Raw genomic sequence first — 24,223 nt, forward strand, 5'->3', positions numbered from 1 at the left:
TGTGTACAGAGTTGTTGGCCTGGAGAGGAGGGGAAGGATACTGTTGGGAGAAAGCTGAGGGGGCGGGGTCTGAGGAGGTGCTGCATGTCTGTGGGTGGGACCTTACGTGGGGTTCTGGATACTGGCAAGGCCTCTGGCAGAGCAGGGGGCTTCTATTTGCTACTCACTTGCAGCCTAATTTTGAAAGCTGACTGTAGTCATAAATGTGATGTGCTCTGCCCTGGGTTGAAGATTCAGTGCCTTAGTCAGGGTTTTACTGTTGTGAACAAACACCACGATCAAGGCAAGTTTTATAAAAGACATTTAATTGGGGCTGGCTTACAAACTCAGAGGTTCAGTCCATTGTCATCAAGGCAGGAGTATGGCAGCATCCAGGCAGATGTGGTGCAGGAAGAGCTGAGAGTTCTTCTACATCTTCATCTGAAGGCTGCTAGAGGAAGAGTGGCTTCCAGGTAACTGGGGTGAGGGTCTTAAGCCCACACCCACAGTGACACACCTATTCCAACAAGGCCACACCTCCTAATAGGGTCACTCCCTGGGTCAATCATATACGGACTATCACAGACAGACGGCCTTTAGAGCGGGGTGCCACACAGCAGAGGATGTCCCAGCTGCTGAAATGCACAACATGCACGTGCTATTTTGGAATATTCAACATGGCTTCACATTTGTTTACCTTTCTTTTGCTAAAGACTACAAACTGATGTTACTATCCACAGTTTTATACATGGACACTGAGTGAGAAAAACTAAGTGGCTTACCTGAGGATAACTCTCAGCGGGAGAGAAGAGTGGGTGTGTTCCGCAGCCTTGAGCTCAGACATAGAGATCTTTGGAGCCCCATCACACCTAGGCTGGTTCCAGGGCTCGCCTTTGCTTTAGGACATGGTTTCCACTCTCCAAACAAATGACCACGAGGAATCCGCACGGAAGGCGTCACAACTGGTGGTAGCAATGCCACGGCCTTTTGAGTGCTAGGATTACTTTTTAAAAATTATTTTTGCCCAAGGAAGGACTTTAATCTAGAGTCATCCTACACAGGTGACCGACTGTTGGGCTGTATCTTCAGCTCTAGGTTTTTTGAGACAGAGTTCTGCTCTGTGGGGCAGGCTGAATTTTTTTTTGTTGTTGTTGTTGTTGTTGTTTTTGGATTTGGTTTTTTGGATTTGGTTTTTTGAGACAGAGTTTCTCTGTGTAGCCCTGGCTGTCCTGGAACTCACTCTGTAGACCAGGCTGGCCTCAAACTCAGAAATCCGCCTGCCTCTGCCTCCCAGAGTGCTAGGATTACAGGCGTGCACCACCACTGCCCGGCTGGCAGGCTGATTTTTAATTTATAATCCTTTTGCTTCATTTAGCTTCTCAAATGCTGGGATTACAGGCATGTGGACTCATGTCCTGCCTAGAATATTCTCTCTCTGTCTCTCTGTCTCTCTGTCTCTCTGTCTCTCTCTCTCTCATTACTTTTATTTATTTATTTGCAGTTTAATCATTACCCATTCCTCCTCCCCAGTTTTCAAGAGGATGTTTTCCCTCACCCTCCCGGCTTCCACACTCACTGGAGCCTCAAGTCTCTTGAAGGTTAGGCATATCTTCTCCCACTGAGGCCAGACCAGGCAGTCCTCTGCTGTGTGTATATGGAGGGCCTTGGGCCAGCTAGTATATGCTGCCTGGTCGGTCAGTGGCTCAGTGTCCGATAGACCTCAGGGGCCCAGGTTAGTTGAGACTGCTGGTCTTCCTATGGGGCCACCCTCCTCCTTAGTTTGTCCTATCTATGCTGTTTGTTAACAGAGTGAGCATAAAATCACTTCTGGGATAGAAAGGTGAGAGTTGAGTGATCGGCCCTGCAACTCCCACAGGAAGGGAGGTTTTACAGGGGATAGTCTCTGATGTCAACATCTTTGGCTATCTGGGTGGAGGAAGGTAATACACTTGTGCACATGCAGTGGGTAGTTCACATACAGTTTCTTATGCTGTCCCAGTGGACAAGGGAGAAATAGAACAGAAGACACTCAGAGCAGGTGTGTGTGTGTGTGTGGATGTGGATGGGGGCAGTACCAGATGTCTGCCTCAGCTCAGTAAACTTCAGGGTAGCTTCATCTAGATCTATACTGTCGCCATCTTCCCTTAAGACAATGCCTCTTACCGGTGTGTCTCTTCCACCTCCTTAGACATCTTTCTCTTTGCTGAGGTCCTCAGTCATCAGATTTCTCATGAATTCCTGATGTTTCTGCAGGAGAGAAAGCTCCAGATGAACACAGTAGAGAAACGAACCAGAGTTGTGAGGGAGCTGGTACAGAGCGAGAGGCGGTATGTGCAGATGCTGGCAATCGTGCGGGACGTGTACGCCAGGCCCCTGAGGGCAGCGCTCTCCTCAAACAGAGCCATCCTGAGTGCTGCCAATATCCACATCATGTTTTCAGACACTCTGCACATCTTAAGTCTCAATAGGTAAGCCCTAAAAATGGAGTCTTTAAAAAACAGTACTCCCCTAAATGAGGGAAGAACAAACTTTGTTTCAAAAGCTCTACTGTGGCCCAGCAGTTCTTTACCTTCTTGGGGAATCCCCTTATCTGGAAGAGCAGAGAGACTCCTTTGATGTCCCCTGAGAGCCACAACCAGCATATGGCTTCCAGGGCCATCCCAGACCCAGGTTACACAATGTAGGAGAAAAATAATCTGATGCCTAAGCATTCTGTACTCAATAAAGTGCCCACGTGGAAGTCCATGGGAAAGAGGCAATGATGTCTGATTGAATGAACCAGGAGCAAAAGGCTTCAATGGTTACTCTGCTTTTCCATTGTGGGTTTCCGACATCTGTTGAGAGATTGAGAAAAACAACGGTTTCTACCTATAGCAGAGTGAAGTGAGCCAAGTGCTGGTCATAGCCAATTTTCACAGATCTGGAGAGATAGTTTGTCACCTCCTGGGCCCCACTCTGACTCAGTGATAAGGCTGATGAAACATCATTTAGTTTTCATGACCTAGAATAGCTAAGAAGGTCACCTTGGATCTGTTGCATACGCAGGCTGTGTGTAAGTTATGATTCTTGACCTTGAAGCTTTTGAAGCTGCCATTCTCCTCAGAGGACTGTGACAATGTCCATGGCCCTGGCTCTCTGAGGGTGGGATGGTCAGAAGTGGCTCTGTTGTGGGAAGCTAAAAGATGGGATCCTGGACAGCCAACCTCTTCCCTCATTTTGCTCAAATCCCATCTTGTCAGATCTACCCTGTTCTGTGGTAAAGCTCTCAACTGGTCAAAATAAAGTCCTATCACAAAAGACTAAGCAGAAAAGCCTACACTACACTAATGAATTCATGGCTTAAGTTTGGGGGACTCTCAGCAGACTCCTATTTCAAGATACAATCTTCTCATATTGTAGAGAGTTTCTAGATAACCTAAGAGACAGACTACAGGAATGGAGCCCAGCTCACTGCATAGGAGAAATATTCATAAAGTTTGGAAACCAGTTGAACATATATACCAATTTCTTCAACAATTATCCAGTTGTTCTGAAAACCATCGAGAAGGTGAGTGGCTGTGCTATTTCCACTTAATCCTGTATAACCCAAAGGACTGAGGTAAATGGGAAGGGCTGCTTCTCAGCTGTTCCTTCTCAGCTCCCCCCACTCCCTGCCCCCCACTACTTTGAGCTTCTTGAAAAGAGGGACCTTGACATAGGGGCTAATATGGTGGTGGACACTCAGGAACTAATAGTTGAGCTCCAGCTATCCACTGCCAAATTTTCACTCACCCCAGCCAGGTGGATGACAGTGTCATGCCATGTGACATTGACAGGGCACTGAAAAAGGAAGTTGAAGCAAGATCGTAAGCTCAGAATTCTCTCTGTTACTACAATACGGGGGCTCAATGGACAACTTGATTATGACCCTTGACCTTGAGGACAAGAACTAGAGAAAAGAGTATTATCAGAAACAAACTGGTGGCAAAAGTTTTATAGCTATGGTAAATACTGGTACCTACTTCATTAGTATAGTGAGCACATACAGCTATTCAATACGTTTAGCTGTAGTAGTTAGTATTATTATCAACACAAAGAAATCTTCTTAAACCCTCTAATTGTTCACAGGTATAAATGGCCTTATTCTGAAATGTTCTTGGAGCTTGAGATCAGCAAATCTCTGACTCAGACATAAGCAACATTGACATTTTTTAGACCTGTGCATACAGAGTAGTAGCACATAATTTCACAGGTATACCAGTGGTGATGATGGAGTACATTTGAAACAGATATTAAATAGAGTGGAATACTTTTGTAATATCACTCTAACCAACATGAATGACCAAAGAATTAAAGGTGAATATCAGTGATAGTCAAACTCTTACAGAAATGACCCAGGATTTATTGCATGGCAGCCACTGTATGGGCGGGATTCTGTCCCACACTATGAATTTAGTCTTCCACCCATTTTCCAGATGAGAAACTTAGGTAACCTGACAAGGTCATCTACTCAATTTATTCTAGTTCTAATCTAACCCCACCTTAATTATAAATCTCTTACAACTCCCCTCTATTGATTAAGTTGATGGATATGGTTACATCTGTGGTATAATTAAAATACAAGAATTAATATATTAGAACACATGAATAGTATTGAAACTTAGATTAGACGGAGATGTTACCTTCTTGCATTGACTACTCTATAGATTGCTCCTTGCTGCTGGTGGAACACAAGGTTTTATGACTGTGTCACAGAGCAAAGTTTGACAATGTAATTCTCACCTTTAGTGCAGAGAAATGACACCTGCGTTTAGAGCGTTCTTGAAGAGGCATGATAAAACCATTGTTACCAAAATGCTGAGGTGAGTTCCTAGGGATATCAGATGGGCACTCAAAAACAGGGCTTCTGTGGCCTCCAGGTAACAATCAGGGCACCATTCCTTATGCCCTATACAGTCTGCCGGATCTTCTTCTATACCCATCCCGGAGATTTGAAGAATATCTTCATCTTCTCTATGCGTTGAGACTCCATACTCCTGCAGGACATGTGGACCGTGAAGACCTGACCACTGCAATTGATCAAATCAAAAAATATAAAGGCTACATAGATCAGGTGGGCTGCTGACATACACGTGAACCCTTCAATGTCCATGCTTTTGTGGTGTTCTCACTGGAAGACCCTGAGATGCCCTCTTTGCTGTGGTAGTCTTTGCTTCAATCTTTCACCCTTTTAAAGGTAAATCTATAGTCCTGTTTCACAATTTTGAACATAAAGGGCATCTATTCCAAGCCAAACCATGGGAAGCAATGTTTTCAGATGACTGTACAGTCACAGAACCCCCCTCCCGCATCACCCCCAGATTTTTAATGTGTCCCAGATTAACTTGAACTTGATATATAGCCAAGAACCTCCTTGAGTTTCTGATCTTCCTGTCTCCCTCATTTCTGGAGTGCTGGAATTACAGATATTTGCCAGTATTCCTGGGTAATATGGTCCTTGGATTTGAACCCAGGTTTTTTTGTGTACACTGGTCAAGCCCTTTGTCAACTAAGTCACATCCTCAGAACCACTTTCTAGTATGAAAGTGTAAAATTTTGATTTGTGTTTATAACCAAAAGAAAAAAAGTAAAGTCTTTTGCTTCTAAGTTCTTTTTTTTTTCTTTTTTCATTTTTTTTTTTTAAGATATCAAGGTGCTTTCCTAACTCAGTAAGTACAGCACTGATAATTATTCTGGATATACTGTGCAGGCTGAATATTAACAGCACATCATACTCTAAAAGTGCCTTTCTTCTGAACAGCCTTGTTATTTGTCTTTTTTAAAACACTGGCCTAGAAAATTGATATTGTTAGTCAAGTGCCAAGTCCTTTGCCAGGTGCCACAAAATATTAATAAAAATGTCATGATTTTTTGCCTAAAATAACCTTGTTTTCTAGATAAAAGAAAACTTCAAAATGAGAGAGCAGCTATCCGACATACAGACACTCATCTGGGGCTGCCCGGTATGTGCGCCGATACTCTAGCTGCATCTCACGATCTGGAGTGTAACCTTGTCACTAGCAAAAAGAGACACACAGATTCTGAGGCAGCTAAATTTATGAGACACCCATTACTGCTAAGAACTACAGGCTTTCTTGTAACCTATCCCTGCTGTATGCATTATTAGAAAATGTGCTGGGCTAGGCCCTAGCCCATGGTTGGGATTTTCCAAGGCTGTAGATCCTTTGTTGTCATGACTCCCTTTGAGTTAAGCATCCAGTTACATGTTCTTCTTCTTCTTTTTTTAATGAATATAATCTTCATTTACATTTCAGTTTCCCCCCTCTCCGGAAACCCCCAACCCCTCCTCCGACCCCCTGCCACCAAGTATATGCCCCTCTACCCAATCCATTCCCACCCCCAACCCCCTTGATTTCCCTTTGTTGGGGCATCTATTGAGCCTTCACCTGACCAAGGGCCACTCCTCTCACTGATGCCCAACAAGGCCTTCCTCTGCCACATTTTTGGCCCTCTAACTCTTCCATCAGCTTGGGGTTTCTCTGTATAGCCCTGGCTGTCCTGGAACTCACTCGGTAGACCAGGCTGGCCTCGAACTCAGAAGTTCAAGGGACCCCCAAGCCTAGTCCAATGGTTGGCTGCTAGCATCTGCCTCTGTATGTGGAAGGCTGACAAGGCCTCCAGAGACAACCATGACATGCTCCTTTTGGTATGCACTTCTTGTCGTCCATAATAGTGTCGGGGTTTGGTGACTGTTTATAGGATGAATCCCCAGGTAGGGCAGTCTCTGCATGGTCTTTCCTTCAGTCTCTGCTCCACACTTTGTCTCCTTTATTGCCCCTGTGAGTATTTTGTTCCCTTTCTCAGAGGAACCAAAGTACCCCCACTTCAGTCCCCCTTCTTGAGCTTCTTGTGGTCTGTGAATTGTAACTTGTTTATTTTGAGCTTTTGGGCTAACATCCACTTATCAGTGAGTGCATACCATATGCGTTCTTTTGTGATTGGGTTACCTCGCTCAGAATGACACTTTCTAGTTCCAACCATTTGCCTAAGAATTTCATGAATTCATTGTTTTTAATATCTGGATAGTAGTCTATTGTGTATATATACCACAATTTCTGTATCCACTCCTCTGCTGAGGGACATCTGGATTCCTTCCAGATTCTGGCTATTATAAATAAGGCAGCTATGAACACAGTGGAGCATGTGTCCTTATTACATGTAGGAACATCTTCTGGGTATATGCCCAGGAGTTGTATAGCTGGGTCTGCAAGTAGTACTATGTCTAATTTTCTGAGGAACTGCCAAACTGATTTCCAGAGTGGTTTTACCAGCTTGCAAACCCACCAACAATGGAGAAGTGTTCCTCTTTCCCCCACATCCTCTCCAGCATCTGCTGTCCCCTGAGTTTTTCATCTTAGCCATTCTCACCAGTGTGAGGTGGAATCTAAGTGTTGTATTTACATTTCCCTGATAACTAAGGATGTTGAACATTTCTTTAGGTACTTCAGAGCCATTTGAGTTTCCTCAGTTGAGAATTCCCTGTTTAGCTCTGTACCCAATTTTTAATAGGGTTATTTGACTCTCTGTAGTCTAACTTCTTGAGTTCTTTGTATACATTGGATATTAGCTCTCTATCGGATGTAGTATTGGTAAAAACCTTTTCCCAATTTGTTGGTTACCTTTTTTTCCTATTGACAGTGTCCTTTGCCTTACAGAAACATTGCAGTTTTATGAGGTCCCATTTGTCGATTCTTGTTCTTAGAGCATAAACCATTGGTGTTCTATTCATGAAATTTTCCCCTGTGCCCATGTGTTCAAGAATCTTCCCAACTTTCTCCTCTATAAGCTTCAGTGTGTCTGGTTTTATGTGGAGGACTTGATCTACTTGGACTTGAGCTTTGTACAAGGAGATAAGAATGGGTGGATTTGCATTCTTCTGTTTTTCTGCATGCAGACCTCCAGTTGATCCAGCATCATTTGTTAAAAATGCTATCTTTTTTCCACTGGATGTTTTTAGCTCCTTTGTCAAATATCAAGTGACTATAGGTGTGTGGGTTCTTTTCTGGGTCTTCAATTCTATTCCATTGATCTTCCTGCCTATCTCCAAACCAATACCAAACAGTTTTTATCACTGTTGCTCTGTAGTAGAGCTTTGAGGTCAGGGATGGTGATTCCCCCAGGAGATCTTTTGTTGTGGAGAATAGTTTTTGCCATCCTTGTTTTTTTGTTATTCCAAATGAATTTGAGAATTGCTCTTCCTAGGTCTATGAATATTAATCTGTAGATTGCTTTCTGCAAGATGGCCATTTTTACTATATTAATCCTGCCAATCCATGAGCATGGGAGATCTTTCCATCTTCTGAGATCTTCGATTTCTTTCTTCAGAGGCTTGAAGTTCTTGTCATACAGATCTTTCACTTGCTTCCTTAGAGTCACACTAAGGTATGTAATGTTATTCGTGACTATTGTGAAGGGTGTCATTTCCCTAGTATGTTTCTCAGCTTGTTTATCCTTTGAATAGAGGAAGGATACTGATTTGTTTGGGTTAATTTTATATACAGTCACTTTGCTGAAGTTGTTTATCAGCTTTAGGAGTTCTCTGGTACAAGTTTTGGGGTTGCTTAAGTATATGACCATATCATCTGCAAATAGTGATATTTTGACTTCTTCCTTTCCAATTTGTATCCCTTTGACCTCCTTTTGTTGTCTGATTGCTCTGGCTAGGACTTCAAGTACTATACTGAATAGATAGGGAGTGAGTGGGCAGCCTTGTCTGGTCCCCAATTTTAGTGGGATTGCTTCTTCAAGTTTCTTTCCATTTAATTTGATGTTGGCTACCAGTTTGCAGAATATTGCTTTTACTATGTTTAGGAATGGGCCTTGGATTCTCCATCTCTCCAAGACTTTGATCATGAAGGGATGCTAGATTTTGTCAAAAGCCTTTTCAGCATCTGATGAAATGACCTTGTGTTTTTTTCCCTTGAGTTTATGTAGTGGATTACATTGATGGATTTCCATATATTGAACCATCCTTGCATCCCTGGGATAAAGCCTACCTGATCGTGGTATAAGCTCTTGTAGTAGGATCTGATGATTTTATTAAATTTCCACAGTTTCTGTTGTTATGTCTCCCTTTTCATTTCTGGTTTTATTAATTTGGGTAATGCCTCTTTACCCTTTGGTTAATCTTGCCAAGGATTTATCTATCTTGTTGATTTTCTCGAAGAACCAGGTCCTGGTTTTGTTGATTCTTTTTATAGTTCTTTTTGTTTCTATTTGGTTGATTTCAGCCCTGAGTTTGATAATTTCCTCCTCTTGGGTATATTTGCTTCTTTTGGTTCTAGAGCTTTCATGTGCACTGTCAAGTGGTTAGTGTAAGCTCTCTCCATCCTCTTTTTGGAGGCACTTGGAGCTATCAATTTTCCTCTTAGCACTGCTTTCAATGTGTTCCATAAGTTTTGGTATGGTGTGTCTTCATTTTCATTAAATTCTAAAAAGTCTTTAATTTCTTTATTTCTTCCTTAACCAAGCTATTGTTGAGAAGAGTATTGTTCAAAGTCTATGTGTATGTGTGTTTTCCATGGTTTTTGTTTGAACTTAAGACCAGCCTTAGGCTGTGGTGATCTGATAAGGTGCATGGAATAATTTCAATATTTCTGTATCTGTTGAGGCCTGTTTTGTGACCTACTATATGGTCAATTTGGAGAAGTTGCCATTAGGTGCCAAGAAGAAGGTATATTCTTTTGCTTTAGGATGGAATGTTCTATAAATATCTGTTAGATCCATTTGGTCCATAATTTCAGTTAGTTTCACTGTGCCTCTGTTTAGTTTCTGTTTCCATGATTTGTCCTTTGTTGAGAGTGGGGTGTTTAATTCTCCCACTATTATTGTGTGTGGGTACAATGTGTGATTTGAGCTTTATTAAGGTTTCTTTTATGAATGCAGGTGCCCTTGTGTTCGGAGCATAGATGTTCAGAACTGAGAGTTCATCTTGGTAGACTTTTCCTTTGGCCAGTATGAAGTGTCCCTCCTTATCTTTTTTGACAACTTTTGGTTGAAAGTCAATTTTATCCAATATAAGAATGGCCACTCCAGCTTGTTTCTTGGGAATGGGTTACTTGAAAAATTATTTTCCAATCTTTGACTCTTAAGTAGTGACTGCCTTTGTCACTGAGGTGGGTTTCTTTTTCTTTTTCTTTCTTTCTCTTTCTTCCTTCCTTCCTTCCTTCCTTCCTTTCTTTCTTTCTTTCTTTCTTTCTTTCTTTCTTTCTTTCTTTCTTTCTTCCTTTCTTTTTCTTTCTTTCTTTCTTTCTTTCTTTCTTTCTTTCTTGCTTGCTTGCTTGCTTTCTTTCTTTCTTTCTTTCTTCCTTTCTTTTTCTTTCTTTCTTTCTTTCTTTCTTTCTTTCTTTCTTTCTTTCTTTCTTTCTTTCTTTCTTTCTTGCTTGCTTGCTTCCTTCCTTCCTTCCTTCCTTCCTTCCTTCCTTCCTTTCTTTCTTTCTTTTCTTTTTTCTTTTCTTTTTTTTTTTTTCCCCGAGACAGGGTTTCTCTGTGTAGCCCAGGCTGTCCTGGCACTCAATCTGTAGACCAGGCTGGCGTCAAACTCAGAAATCTGCCTGCCTCTGCCTCCCAAGTGCTGGTATTAAAGGTGTGCACCACCACTGCCTGGTGAGGTGGGTTTCTTAAAGGCAGCAAAATGTTGGGTCCTGTTATGCATCCAGTTAGTCTATGTCTTTTTATTGGGGAATTAAGACCATTGATGTTAAGAGATATTAAGGAAAAGTGGTTGTTGCTTACTGTTATCTTCTTAGTTAAAGGTGAAATTCTGTTTGTGTAACTATCTTCTTTTGGGTTTGTTGAAAGATTACTTTATTGCCTTTTCTAGGGTGTCATTTCCTGCCTTGTATTGGTATTTTCCATCCATTATCCTTTGTAGAGCTGGATTTGTGGAGAGATATTGTGTAAATTTGCTTTTGTCATGGAATGTCTTGTTTTCTTCATCTATGGTAATTGAGAGTTTTTCTGGGTATAGAAGCCTGGGCTGACATTTATGTTCACTTAGGGTCTGTATGATATCTCTGCCCAGGATTTTCTAGCTTTCATAGTCTCTGGACAGGTGGTGGCAGAGGAGGAAGGAGGGGTAGAAGGGACGGAAGGAGAGTGCTAATCTGGAGGTACAGAGGGTTTTGGTGGTTGCTAGGTAGTGAGTCCCAGCCAGTGGCTCAGGGCCTTCAGAGGTGGGGGTGGTTCTTACTGAATGTCCTGTGCACTGCTGCTTCTCTAGAAAGTATCAGGAAATCTGGCCTCCCCTGTGGCAGAACTGGCAGGGGTCTACCACATGTGGCCCAGTTACATGTTCTATGTGATCTCTGTCTGACGGATAAAGTCCTTGGTTCAGCATACTTGATTCAGCCACTGGCAATGTCCACAATGCTTGGAAACTGTTATCTCTGTCCCTTCTGTATACTCATCTGATTGCTTTTATCTTTCTGTCTCCTCTATTTCCTGCTTTTATCTTTCTGTCTCCTCTATTTCCTAAGGCTTCTACCATACATGTCCACCCTCCATTCTTTAATAATGTCTCCTCTTGCTATCTGTTCTTTGAAAATATGCTATCGTCTATGAATTTGTCTTCCTTTCCTGCCTCACTGGGTAAGTACTATTAACCTTGAAAAATTAGGTCAGGAGTCTATGGAAATGTCTCAGTGGATAAGAGCTCTTGCTACAAAAGCGGGAGAACTTGAGTTCAAGTCTTCAGGACTCACATAAAAAGCCAGGCATGGCCAGAGGCAGACACCTGTAACTCCAGTGCTGTGAGGAATTCTAAGAATCTAAGGATCTAAGGTAATTGCTAGGACTAGCTGGCTGGCAGCCTGGCTCTCCAGGTCTATTGAAAGATTTTGTCTGAAGGGAATAAGGCAGAGTGATAGAACACCGGTTGTCCTTTTTTGGCCTTTGTATCACACACACATACACACATTTTAAAAATGAAGTCAATCATTTCCCCTTCTGTTAAGTTTTCCTGGTCTCCAGCTGGGAGCTGGCTTTTCCTTGGTGTTCTCTAGACCCATGGACAGCCCTGTCAGATAGCACTACACCCATCTATTCAGACTTTGAGCTCCACTACGTGTGAGCTTTGACTCGTTTTCTGGTGTCTGCCATTCAGCAGAAGTTTTGTATAGATGATGAATGAAAGTGTTAATTGTTGGTAATACTTTTATTTGGTCCAGTGGGGAATTTTGTCATAATTTCTATCTTCATGTCTTGGTAAGGAAAGGGAAGTGTGGACGTTTGGACTGCAAAAGAATGGTTCTTAGAACTCACTCACAGAGCTGCAGTTCTGCATCCTCAGAAGGCACCCCCATGGGCAGGGCAATGCGGTGCCTTCTTCTTAACCTTACTGTTTAGTTTCTTTTTCTCTCTTTTTAAACAATTTATTTTATGTGCATGTATGTCTGGGAGAGGGTGTTGGATGCCCTGGATCTGGAGTTACAGACGATTGTGAGCTGCCCTGTGAATACTGGGAATTAAACCTGGGTCCTCTGGAATAGCAGCAAGTTCTCTTAACTGCTGAACTATCTCTCCAGACCACTTTTTGTTTTCTTGACTGTTCGAAACTTTGTTTTCCATACTAGGAAAGCATACACAAACAAAATATTTCAATAGCTTTAAAAAAACTGGACAGCCTCAAAAACTGTTTTCTATTGTCAGTTTGGTTTGTTGACTTTTCTACAACTGCCCGAAGTTGTAGTCAACATCTCTATGCTCTGGGATGAAGAACAGTTCTGTACTAGTAGCATTTCAAATAATCATACATCCTATTTTTTACTTCATAGACTTTATCAGAAGCAAACAGATACCTGATTCGGATCCAAGATGTAGTTCAACTTCACTGCTGTGATGAGAAAATTGATTTCTCTTTAAGGTGAGCAGCTGTTATCCATACCAAAGCTGTGAGCACCTTGGAGGCAGTCAATGGAGTCTTGTTCATTGCTCAACCGTGAGATTCAGCACCATGTTAGACCTTGGTGCAGTCAAGAGAACCTTTGTACTGAATCACAGTTACACACATATGCCTCTAGGTCAGTGGGTCTCAACCTGTAGGCCTCAACCCCCATAGGGATCACATAATAGATATTTACATTATGATTCATAACAGTGGCAAAATTAGTTTTGAAGTAGCCATGGAAGACTTCTATGGTTGGGGCCACCACAACGTGAAGAACTGTACTTAGAGGTCACAGTGTTAGGAAAATGGAGAACTAGTGCCCTAAGTGACACACAGCAGGTTACCATCTTGCTTGCATGCCAGATGGCTCCTTGGGGGAATGAGAGAAAACAGTGTCGGCCAAGACCCTAAACTTCACAGTACACTCTCTCAAGGTCGACCTAGTTTCCTAATGAGATCAGATCCAAGTATTGTGGGAACTCATACCAATATTCTGCCCAAAGCAAGAGGATCATCTTATTATCCTTAAGTAACTGTTCAAGTTAGCACTGAAAATGACTTTACTATATCTATTTTGGATAATGCTCAGAGATGTGTAAGAACAGATGGATAGATGCCAAGGCCCATAAATTAGTCTTTGTTGCCATCGAAGAACAAGAATGGACAAGTTTTTCTATAAAGGTTCAAGGAGCAAATATTTAGAGTGGGCCAAATAAGGTGTGTGGCAGTGACCTTTCCTGTTGTAGCAAGGCTACTGTACTCATTAACAGTACTAATATAGAAACAAACAACTATGGCTATGTGCCAATAAAACTTTATTTATAAAACAAGTGATGCACCATAGTTTTCTGACTTCTGCTTTAGAAAATGATCAATGTTTTCAGCATTGAGAGCAAGGATAAATTACTCAACAAATAGCAACCAAATGGAAAGGTATCTCTTTTATTTCAATGATACTTTCAGCAAACATCTAAAGGCTCCATCCAGGGCAGTGTGGTAGATGGGTAACCTCTTTCACTTCCACACTTATCTTGGTAGCCCTAGAATGAACATCAAAGGCCATGAGAAGACCTGAGTTTGATCCCCAGAACTGACAGTGCAAGGAGAAATCCTCCGTGAGTTTTCCTCTGACCCCCACATCCCTCCCTTCATTTCCCCCCACCCCCCAAGACAGGGTTTCTCTGTGTAGCCCTGGCTGTCCTGGAACTCACTCTATAAACCAGGCTGGCCACGAATCCGCCTGCCTCTGCCTCCCAAGTGCTGGGATTAAAGGCATGCGCCACCACCGCCCAGCCCCTCCCTTCAAAGAAGCAAATTAGTATAAACAGAAAGTCAAATCCCAGCAAGAGCATCTTTTGCCTCATTGACTTAGCACTTTGGGTTTTGTTGCATTGGTTTGGGTCGGCAGCAACCGATAAGTGCTTTAGTGGCAGAAAGAAGCTGACTTCTAAGTCTACAGTTCTAAACACCCAGGCATGGCAGGAGACATGCTAGCTGCTTCAGGCTGGAATTATTCAATCTTTATATATTGCTTCTTGAACAGTCTTTATTTCTTCATGCAACTACTGGCAGTGCGTTCCCTTAATTGTAGCTTGAGAAATTGTCTGAAGAAAACGTGGCTGGCTATGGAATTTTAAGTTGACGAGTTTTTGTTTCTTTCAACATTTTAACTCCATATTTCCCCACCTTTCTCTCTCTCTCCCTCTTCCTCCTCCCCCTCTCTCCACTCCCTCCCTTCCGCCCCCTCTCTCTGCTTGGTTGGTTTTGAAGAGAAGTCCAATGCAGTTTTTATCCTTGTTCTTCTAGATTTTTGTTGATCTTTGGAGTTTCTAATAGAATGTGTAGGCTTGCTTACTCTGTTTTTGCAGCTTTCTGGACTTGTGGTTCGCTGTCAACAGTTCTGGAAAACTCAACCGTTAAAAAAATGTACTAATATGTAGCTGTCTCTGTGGGGTATACGTTTGTCACTATGTCCAGTCTTAAAGACTCCAAAACAAACAAACACACAAATAAAACAAACAAATAAACAACAAGCCAGTAGTGCCAGGAGGTGGCAAAGGCCTTTGATTCCAGCACTCGGGAGCAGAGGCAGGCGTGCCGAGCTCTTCACACGGCAACTGGAAACTGGAAACTGGACTTCTCAATTATTAGAACGTAGACTTAATTTAGTATTTGGATAAGAGATCAGAATACATGACTGTTTGAGGATAACACTAAATTGTTACTATTATTTTCCTTAGACAGGCTGTCTTAGTTAGGGTTTTACTGGTATGAACAGACACCATGGCCAAGGCAAGTCTTCTAAAGGACAACAGTTAATTGTGTTCAGTTAATCGGGGCTGGCTTACAGGTTCAAAGGTTCAGTCCATTATCATCAAGGTGAGAGCAAAGCAGTGCCCAGGCAGATTCAGGGCTAGAGGAGCTGCGAGTTCCACCTCTTGTTCCGAAGGCAACTAGGAGAAGACTGGCTTCCAGGCAGCTAGGATGATGGTATTAAAGCCCATGTCCATAGTGACACACCTATTCCAACAAGGCCACACCTCCTAATAGTGCCACTCCCTGGGTCAAGCATATACAAACCACCACAGAGAGTCTCACTGTGTAGCTCTGCTTGTTCCGGAACTATGTAAATCAAGCAAACTCACAGAAATCCCCTTGCCTATGCCTCCTGCGTGCTGGGATTAAAGGCATATTTTGAAAGATATCATACCATGTTTATCCTGCAACCCTGCCATTTTAACCCCAACAAAGCCATTCTCATATCTATCAGACATTTTCATGTACAGCATATCTGCCCTGCTTGTATTTATGCAGTGCTGTAAGACCTTATGGTTTACTTGATACATTTAACTACAACCACTTGGTGAGCAGGGAGGGGGAGTGGAGAGTTGTCTGAAGCCAGGCTGTAGTGTACACGCCATCTCTGCTGGCAAGGCTGAGGCAGGAAGGCGATGAATGATCAGCCTGGGCTACAACAGCAGACCTTATCTCAAACACAGAAAACAAACCATCAACGAGAGTTGCTCACAGTTGTGGAACTACTAGGTTCTGGCCTGGAATCTCCAAGGCCTCATGTGCAGCAACATGGCAGTAGTAACCAAGCAAGTTAGTAAGTGCTGTCGCAGGGTGAGGAAAGGTTTGTGTCCTCAATGAAACAGTGTGCTCTGGGACAGAGATCAAGGCACGGTCATTCTAAGAACCAGGAAATTTGCAGTCTTTGCTCTACTGGGAACACAGAATACAGTTTTGGGTATGTAGTTTTGAGATTTGGATTCAGTGTATAATCCTGGTTAGTTGGGCACTCCCTAGGTCGACTGTAATACCTGGAACTCAGAACTGCCTGCCTTTGTTTCCCAAGTGCTGGGAATAAAGGCATGAACCACCACTGCGAGCTACGTTGTTTTTATTATATACCTTGCATTTTGCATTACGATTTTCTCAGAAGTACCAATTTTTGGTCTTTATTATCTATTTATCTATTTATTTACCAGAGAAGGTCTCACATGCCAGGCTGGCCTCAAATTTACCATTGAGGCCAAGAACTGCCCTGAGACTGCCTTAAACTCTGGATCTTCCTGTCTCTACCTCCTAATATGGTGAGGTTACAGGTATGAGTTACACGCCTGGCTAAGTGTTAATTTTTAAGCTTCATTTTTGTTTCTTTGTGATCTTGTTCACAATTCAGAAGCAGAGCTCTGTAGTACTGGCAAATGTAAGTTGACCTTGACCAATAAAAAGATGCTACTCAATTCCTAGATCTCAAAGAAGGCTCTACTACCTACTAAAAAAGGATACTTTCCTCTTGGCCTTCCCCCAAAAGTCATGTTGTCATTTAACAGGGTAACTTTGCATGGGGGGCGGGGGAATCTACTCAGCTTTCTCATGGGCACTGGAATATGGTTAGGAACTGACTCCTAGTCTAGGGACTGCCCCCTGCGATAGCACTCTTAGTGCTTGTGCAGATTGGACTTGAGTCTGCTCACAGATTGCCTGCAAATGCCTGTTTATTCCAAAGTGTGGATTCAGGATTTCTGAGGGTTATGTGTTCATAGGACATGCTTCCCTGTCTGTTGGGCTAGCTAATGCAGCAATCAACAGTTTTTCTGAACCAGTTATGAACTTACACTATAGCAGCTCTGCCCCGTTTTGCAGAGTTATTATTTGCAGACATACAAATACCTACCACATAATATTGGGGAAAAATAACCCCCCTCTCTAGAGTTGGATCTCTGTGGGGTAAGACCTCTCTACCCTCACCATTGTGCATATTTTTAGGGGAAAGCTGAGCATTCACTGCCAAGGCAAGTGTCAAGGCTTCACAGCACCCTCTAAGCTTACTTCCCGTTATAAAACAATTATTATTTTTTTTAAATTTCTAAATGTAAACATTTTAAACATTTTTTCCTAAACTTAAACTTAGGACAAAGTAATTGCTTCTTTTTTTTTTTAAATCAGTTATGTGGCAAAAATTTTTCCATCCTCTGGGAAACATGGTAGAATTCTTTACCCAGGGAAAGCAGCCTTTTCTCACAAGGGGTTGATCATTTACCCTTTCTGGCTTCCTTTTCTCATCCTTCCGAGTTCTGCCTCATCATTCTCAGAGTAACGCATCAACTTTTCTAAAGCTTGTCTCCCCCCCCCCTCACACACACACACACACACACACACACACACACACACAACTGTAAGTAAATATGAAGCAACCCACTCACACCAGCATAAATCATAACCAGAGACAAGGAAATGTTTACTGTAAGAGCTGACTCTACTGGTTGATGATCACTATGTCTCTATTTACCTGCACACCCAAAGCAAGACCTAAGCACCAACATTTGGTTTCCTAAGCACGCCGAAGTTTGCTCTTTGCCTAGAGCTGACCATTTTTAGCAACTTCAATGAAAACAAAGAACTATTAACTTTCCGTGTGGATAAAGCTACCTCCCTTTCAATTTCTTTCAGATGGAATTTGAAATATGTTTCCAACTAGTAAATACTGCCTTCCCTAGGTTTCTACTTAAGGATGCTTCCAACCATACCAGTTCTCCTGTATTTCCCAACCTGTCGCCCCGAAGTGAAACAAAGCAAAACTGTATTGTTCTCTGGTCTCTTAAATATATTTGCACAAAACACCAAGCCTGACAAAAGTTATAAAAATATAGTCGTGAAAAATGCATTTAATAAAGGAGGGAACATTCAATGTTCAAAAGAAGGTGCATTTATTCTTTCCTGTGTGTTTTGCCTGCATTGCGTATACCATGTGTGTGCTCGGTGACCCACAGAGGTCAGAAGGCACTGGGTCCCTTAGGACTGGGGTTACAATGGCTGTTAACCATCTGGGTGCTTGGAATTGAACCTTGGTTCTCTGCTACAGCAACAAGAGCTCTTAACCCGAGCCACCTTTCAGCACTCAATATTCATGTTTTACACATTATTAAATACTTGTCTAATGGATGAGATCAAATAACTATATCAGGTACCTTGATGGCCTCTGTTATTGGTCTGTGAGACACAAGATCACTTTACCAAGGATTCCATGAACTATATAAAAGGTCTATAGTGGAATCATAGGCATATTAATTTAAAGATGGTTAACTGTTTGACATGGCGCATATCCATGAAAATAGTTCCCTTCTCCACTCTGACAGGCTCTACGAACAGACCCAAGACCTCAGCCTCTTCCTCTTCAATGACGTACTCCTTGTTACCAGTCGGAGTACATCTCATACTCCATTTGAAAAGATTTCTAAAACAACTTACCAGTTCACTGCATCAGTGGCCCTTCCCAGGATCCTTATAGACGACATTCCAGACTCCAAATGTATGTATTTTCTTTCATGAGAAAAGCTATCTCCCCCCTCCCCCCACCCCTCTTCCCCGACACAGGGTTTCTCTGTATAGCCCTGGCTGTCCTGGAACTCACTCTGTAGACCAGGCTGGCCTCGAACTCAGAAATCCACCTGCCTCTGCCTCCCAGAGTGCTGGGATTACAGGCGTGCACCACCACCGCCTGGCTGAGAAAAGCTATCTTATACCAAACTCCTTAACTATAAAAATATCTAAGTAGGGGAAAGGCCAGAAACTTTCCAGTTTGTAAATAATTATCAATACTGGGATTTCATTAACTTGCCTCTGAAGAAAGAAAAGTTGGCATTACCAGACACACACACATCAGATAATGGAAAAGCAGCTTTTAGTCTGAGGTAGGCAAAGGCCACATCATTATGAGGGGTTCTGTCAGACTGTCTTAAACTTGTCTGAAGATGCTACAGGCTTAAGACACTATTTCATGTAGGTATCTATCTATCTATCTATCTATCTATCTATCTATCTATCTATCTATCTATCTATCTATCTATCCATCCATCCACCCACCCACCCATTACTAGCAATATTGGAGATTGAATCTATAGCTTCACACACCCTGAGCTACAGTCCCAGGTCCTTTATGTATCATTTTCCATTCTACTAGGATTAGGTAGTTATTCCAGACTTGATTGTCCTTTTCTTCTTTAAACTGGCATTTAGTTAGTTCCTCTATGGAGGAGCCAGCATTTGAAAAGCATTTAGTAACTAAACATTCCTTTACAACCTCAGTAGGATTATGTCATAAAAGACCTCAACTCATACATGTTGTGCTTCTCTTTACTGTTCCATACTGTAACTTCTCTATCTCTCAACCTTAACTGGACCTATGTCTCTTTCCTGCATTTGTTAGGACAGGTAACTGGGAGTAGTATTTCCCATTGCACTGGCTCTGCCTGTGTGCAGACGGGACCTCAGCTTAAAGCAGGAATAAGACCTTATTTTTTGACTCATGACTCTCGCTCCTAGAATGGGGTGCATCTCAACTATGGGGTATGGCTAGGATAGGAAACGTGTTGCCTTTCTAGTTTCTCTCCCACTGAGATCATCAGCTGTGTTTTCAAGGGCATTCAGCTAAGACCACAGTTGGCTGAGTCATTCATATCAAGGTGATGCAGGTTGAGTGCTTCGCTTCTCTACGGCCACCAGTAAGATTTTTTACTGATTCCAGTTCTTTCTAGATGGACTGAAACAAGAGATTAAGGGGCTTCATATTTTAAAATAATTGATAGAATTATAAAGATTTTTTTCTTGTTTTGAAGACAAGCTTATAGATTATATTTGTACTAATTTTGAATTCTTAATCGAAGACTTTTTAAAAAATAAATTCTAAGATTGGGTAGTTAAGTTTGAATTTAAAAAGCTTTCTTGATTGTCGGCAAAGATGAAACATTAGTGTAGCTCCAGTGGAATACTTGTATACTTTTAACAGAAGAAAAAATTTAATGTATCTCAAATGTTTTCACAGACATAGAGAATGCATTTATTCTTCGAGGCTCACAGCGCGAATGGATCTGTGCTACTGAGGTGTCAGATGATAAATTCCTTTGGTTGTCAGCACTCCAACATGCAATCAGAAGCAGTATGAAGTAAGACTGCAGTGAAAAAAGACAAGAGGGTCCTTGGAAAGTCAGATAATGTATATTTTCTGCTTCAGAACATCTAGTGAGAAGCACACAGATGACGTCATCCTGGGTGATGACGGCATGGGAGAGCTTGGACAAAGTCTGTAAGGTTCCTTCCAACTTTTATAATGTATGATTAATCGATAAAATCAATGTATAAAAACAAGGAGTCTAAAATTCTGAACCACAGCTTTTGGTAACTACTGGTAGCTCATGAGCATTATTTAAAACAATTTGACATGATTAGTAACAAGAAGAAACACACTGTGTAGGTTTTTAACAAATGAGTAATAAGCAGGATAAAGAAAAATACTTGAATTGGAGATTCACTAATAAGCATTTTCATGGAACAGTTACTGATTTTAAGGATATGCCTACAAAATATAAATGGCAGTTTTCTCAAGCACTTGTCAAATAGATCCTTAATGTGACTGTACTCTTTAAAAAGCATTAGAATATGTCATGTTAAAGTATTAAAAAGTTTTCTGGATTTTGTTTTCTATAATTGTTCTTAACCGAGGACCCAGATTCAGTTCCAAAACCCGCATGACAGATGACAACCTGGACCTCCAGTCCCGGCACAACTGGGACTCTCTTTTTGCAAATGCAGTGCAGAGATACATACAGGCCAAACAGCACACATACAAATCAAAATAAATAATCTGTAAAAATTAATGGAAATCATTCCACTTTAGATTCAGGGCCCAGAAACTCCTGAAATGGAATGGACCCGAATGCCCCCTCCCAGAGGACTAGCTTTCACAGTACCAGAAAGTTCCACACAAGCTTCCAGAGGAGGGAGGCAACCGACAGTCCCTACCTAGCTGTCATGTCTATGAGACACAGGAGGTGGCTTGGCATGGTAAGCCTAAGAAGGCAGCAGCAGCATGTGTACACACACACACACACACACACACACACACACAGAGAGAGAGAGAGAGAGAGAGAGAGAGAGAGAGAGAGCGAGCGCGAGCGAGCGCGAGCGAGCATGCCTGGTCCTGGAAACCTAGTTTGTGCTTATAGTCACAGATAAGTATGGTCCTTATTCCTCAACAAGGAACCTTTTCTTTGCAACAGATGGATTCAGTGCTCAAAAATACAACTAATCAAAAAGTGGAATCCAGTCCCAATGGATTTCTCTACAAAGCAATACCAGAACCTAAGGCTAAGGGAACATTATAGGGGATGGGGTTCTAACAGCCAAAGGATCTGGGCATTTTCTGTGAGATTGTGTCTCCTAGTAATGTGAGAAGCTACAGCTGTAAAGTCTCACTTAAACATGAGCTGACAGAGGATAGCTATAATAGAACTGCCAGTCAATCGTACACAAAGAACTATAACAAGCAGGGAGGGCTGAGAGTGGGAGAAATAACTTCCCCAGGGAAGAGAACACCACTGCTTATCCAATGCTGAATGGTCAGACCTGAAAACATGCACACAAATAACATCTACAGAGTGAGCAGGCTGTACTTACGTATTTAGGAATTTGATTGTATGTATGTATGTATGTATGTATGTATGTATGTATGTATGTATGTATATATAATACATGTATATAACAATAATGAATAAAGAGAGACCATGATTTTGAAATAGAGCCAGGAGGGGTTTGGAAAAAGGAAAGGGAAGAGAAAAATGATATAATTGTATCATAATCTCAAAAACTAAAAGAAGTACCTGGGCTTAGTAATATATGCCTTTAATCCCAGCACTCTGGATGCAGAGGCAGGAATGTCTCTAGAGTTTGATGCAGCTTGGTTACATAAAATTCCAGGAGAGCAATGGGTAAAAGAGACCCTGTCTCAAAAATAAATAATCAAGTAAATAAAAAAAATGGAAATCTATCAAAATAATATGTGCCTGTAATGAAACTTAGCTGAGTAAAAATGAAATTTTTGTCTAGTTAAGTGACCGGTGAAAGCTATAATGTATAACTGGGATTAGGTTGTTGGTTCCTGTTTGTTTCATGTGTTATTAAATCCATTGGTAGAGTGTGAACTCAGGACACTTAAGTACATTAAATCCATTGGTAGAATGTAGAAGTGTGAACTCAGGACACTTAAATACATTTGAATACTGACGATATTTCTAGTTCTTAGAATTTACTAAAATATATAGAAATTAATTATTGTATTTTCTTATCAATGCAAAAATTACACTTCTGATTCTGCTATAATGGTTCTTTAAAAGTTTAAGATTTATAAAATAACCACTCAGAAGATCATCTGTTTGGTAGTTAGCAATAAATGCAAATTAATATTACCTAAATGTACCTATTATATGCTATAAAACTAATCCAGAGACAGTGCAGTGTCCTGATGGGGAGGACACACTCCCAAAGGCTTTCTTTAGTAGCAAAACCTACCTATATGGAAGAGTGACAATATCGTTAATGGTAACATAGAAATCTGAAGTAACCAGTTCCCACGTGACCTGAAACCCTCAGAAGTTTAAAAACCTTTACTTGAAAATGCTACCTGTGAAGCCTTAGCGTTGCTTGCAGCAGTGTATATACAAGTCAGGACAGTCCTAGATGTCATTCCTCAGGAGTCTTCTAAATTATGATTATTATTATTTTAAATAAAGACTAGGTTGGTCTTTCACTGGCCAGAGAACCAGAGGGACCTGTCTGTCTAACCTCCTAGCGCTGGGATTACAAGCACACCAACATGCCTGGCTTTAAAAGCCACAAACTGGGGTCTGTGAATTAAACTCAGATCCTCTTACTTGCAAGACAAGCATTCACCAACCGAAGTGGGCCCCCAACCACGGGAAAACTTGAGTAGAGTTGGCGCCTTGGTCATGCAAAAAGCAGTAGTGTTTTCAAAGGGCTCTTTGCACTCCTTATGTAATGGCTTTATCATTTTCTTTTACACTGAGGGGACAATGAAGAAAGACCTATCTTCATAATTTATAAGCTTTTACCATTCCTGCTGAATTCACCTGTCACTGGTGAAACTGGTGAAGAACAGCATAAACCCTGACCCTGAGTTGTCATGTGAAACCGTTTTCTAGTATTTCATGATTCCTGAGAATGGTGGCTAAGGCTCTGAGGAAGAAAGGGAAGTAGCTTTTGAGAAACTGTATCAGGCTCCCAAATCAAACACTGAGTAGGGAGCTATCTTAAAACTCTTTATAGAGTACAGATGCTGTATATAGAGAGATGCTGGCAGTTTAGTATTATTTTCCAAACTGCAAAGATTTCTGAGTTTTTGCTTGATGAGAAGCCCATTCTCTAAATCCAGTCATAGTGTAGTTTTATCACACAAATACGAGGGGCCAGTACTACTGCCCTCTGATGTCCCGGCACAGGAAGGTTGAGGCACGCCAACAAACACAATGTATTCTCCAGAGAAAGTCTTCCTGACCCTTTTATTGAAATTAAAAAATAAAAGATACTTAAATACAATGGTGAACATATAGGGTAAAACAAATCATAAAATTTAATGTTCAATTAAGCAGTGAGCTGAATGTTTGGGTTTCCAAATAGGCTCTAAACCCACACTGCTTACGAACGGGCGCGTTCACAGTTCACGGCGGTTGGCTTAGAGGTGAGAGAACGGTCGCAGCTGTTCCAGCTGAACCTCCAGGGAAATTCTCTCCTCCAGAACATCCTGGAAAAGATGCAAAGTCCAGTTACACTTCAAGTAGACAGAAGTGAAACACTAGTTCTGCTTCACAATAACAACTGTATTTGTCAAGAGAAAGAGTGATTAGAATTTAAAAGATTAAAAAAAAGAGATATATTTTACTTTAGAAAGGCAAATTGTATATTCATAATAGGAAAGCATGATCCTACTAATTCAAAGTCAGTTTGCTGACAGAACTAGGT

At 41.6% G+C, this 24,223-nt stretch overlaps 2 protein-coding genes across 8 annotated transcripts in view; one reads left to right on the forward strand and one right to left on the reverse strand.

Moving 5' to 3' along the window:
• Ect2l (epithelial cell transforming 2 like) overlaps nucleotides 1-20,736 on the forward strand; it is a 76,426-nt gene extending 55,690 nt beyond the window's left edge. For both annotated transcript variants that reach the window (XM_052170028.1, XM_052170029.1), the window contains 8 exons: nucleotides 2,233-2,447; nucleotides 3,379-3,526; nucleotides 4,747-4,820; nucleotides 4,915-5,071; nucleotides 5,895-5,960; nucleotides 12,792-12,880; nucleotides 18,550-18,722; nucleotides 20,235-20,736. In XM_052170028.1, coding sequence (XP_052025988.1) covers nucleotides 2,233-2,447; nucleotides 3,379-3,526; nucleotides 4,747-4,820; nucleotides 4,915-5,071; nucleotides 5,895-5,960; nucleotides 12,792-12,880; nucleotides 18,550-18,722; nucleotides 20,235-20,359 — 1,047 coding nt within the window. In that variant the 3' untranslated portion in view covers nucleotides 20,360-20,736. The remainder of the gene's footprint in view (nucleotides 1-2,232; nucleotides 2,448-3,378; nucleotides 3,527-4,746; nucleotides 4,821-4,914; nucleotides 5,072-5,894; nucleotides 5,961-12,791; nucleotides 12,881-18,549; nucleotides 18,723-20,234) is intronic.
• Nucleotides 20,737-23,733: 2,997 nt separating this feature from the next.
• Nucleotides 23,734-24,223, reverse strand: part of Reps1 (RALBP1 associated Eps domain containing 1) — a 67,198-nt gene continuing 66,708 nt past the window's right edge. For all 6 annotated transcript variants that reach the window (XM_052169405.1, XM_052169408.1, XM_052169404.1 and 3 more), the window contains one exon: nucleotides 23,734-24,005. In XM_052169405.1, coding sequence (XP_052025365.1) covers nucleotides 23,937-24,005 — 69 coding nt within the window. In that variant the 3' untranslated portion in view covers nucleotides 23,734-23,936. The remainder of the gene's footprint in view (nucleotides 24,006-24,223) is intronic.

The sequence above is a fragment of the Apodemus sylvaticus genome, chromosome 23, assembly GCF_947179515.1.
Source record: "Apodemus sylvaticus chromosome 23, mApoSyl1.1, whole genome shotgun sequence".
NCBI classification, from domain to species: Eukaryota; Metazoa; Chordata; class Mammalia; order Rodentia; family Muridae; genus Apodemus; species Apodemus sylvaticus.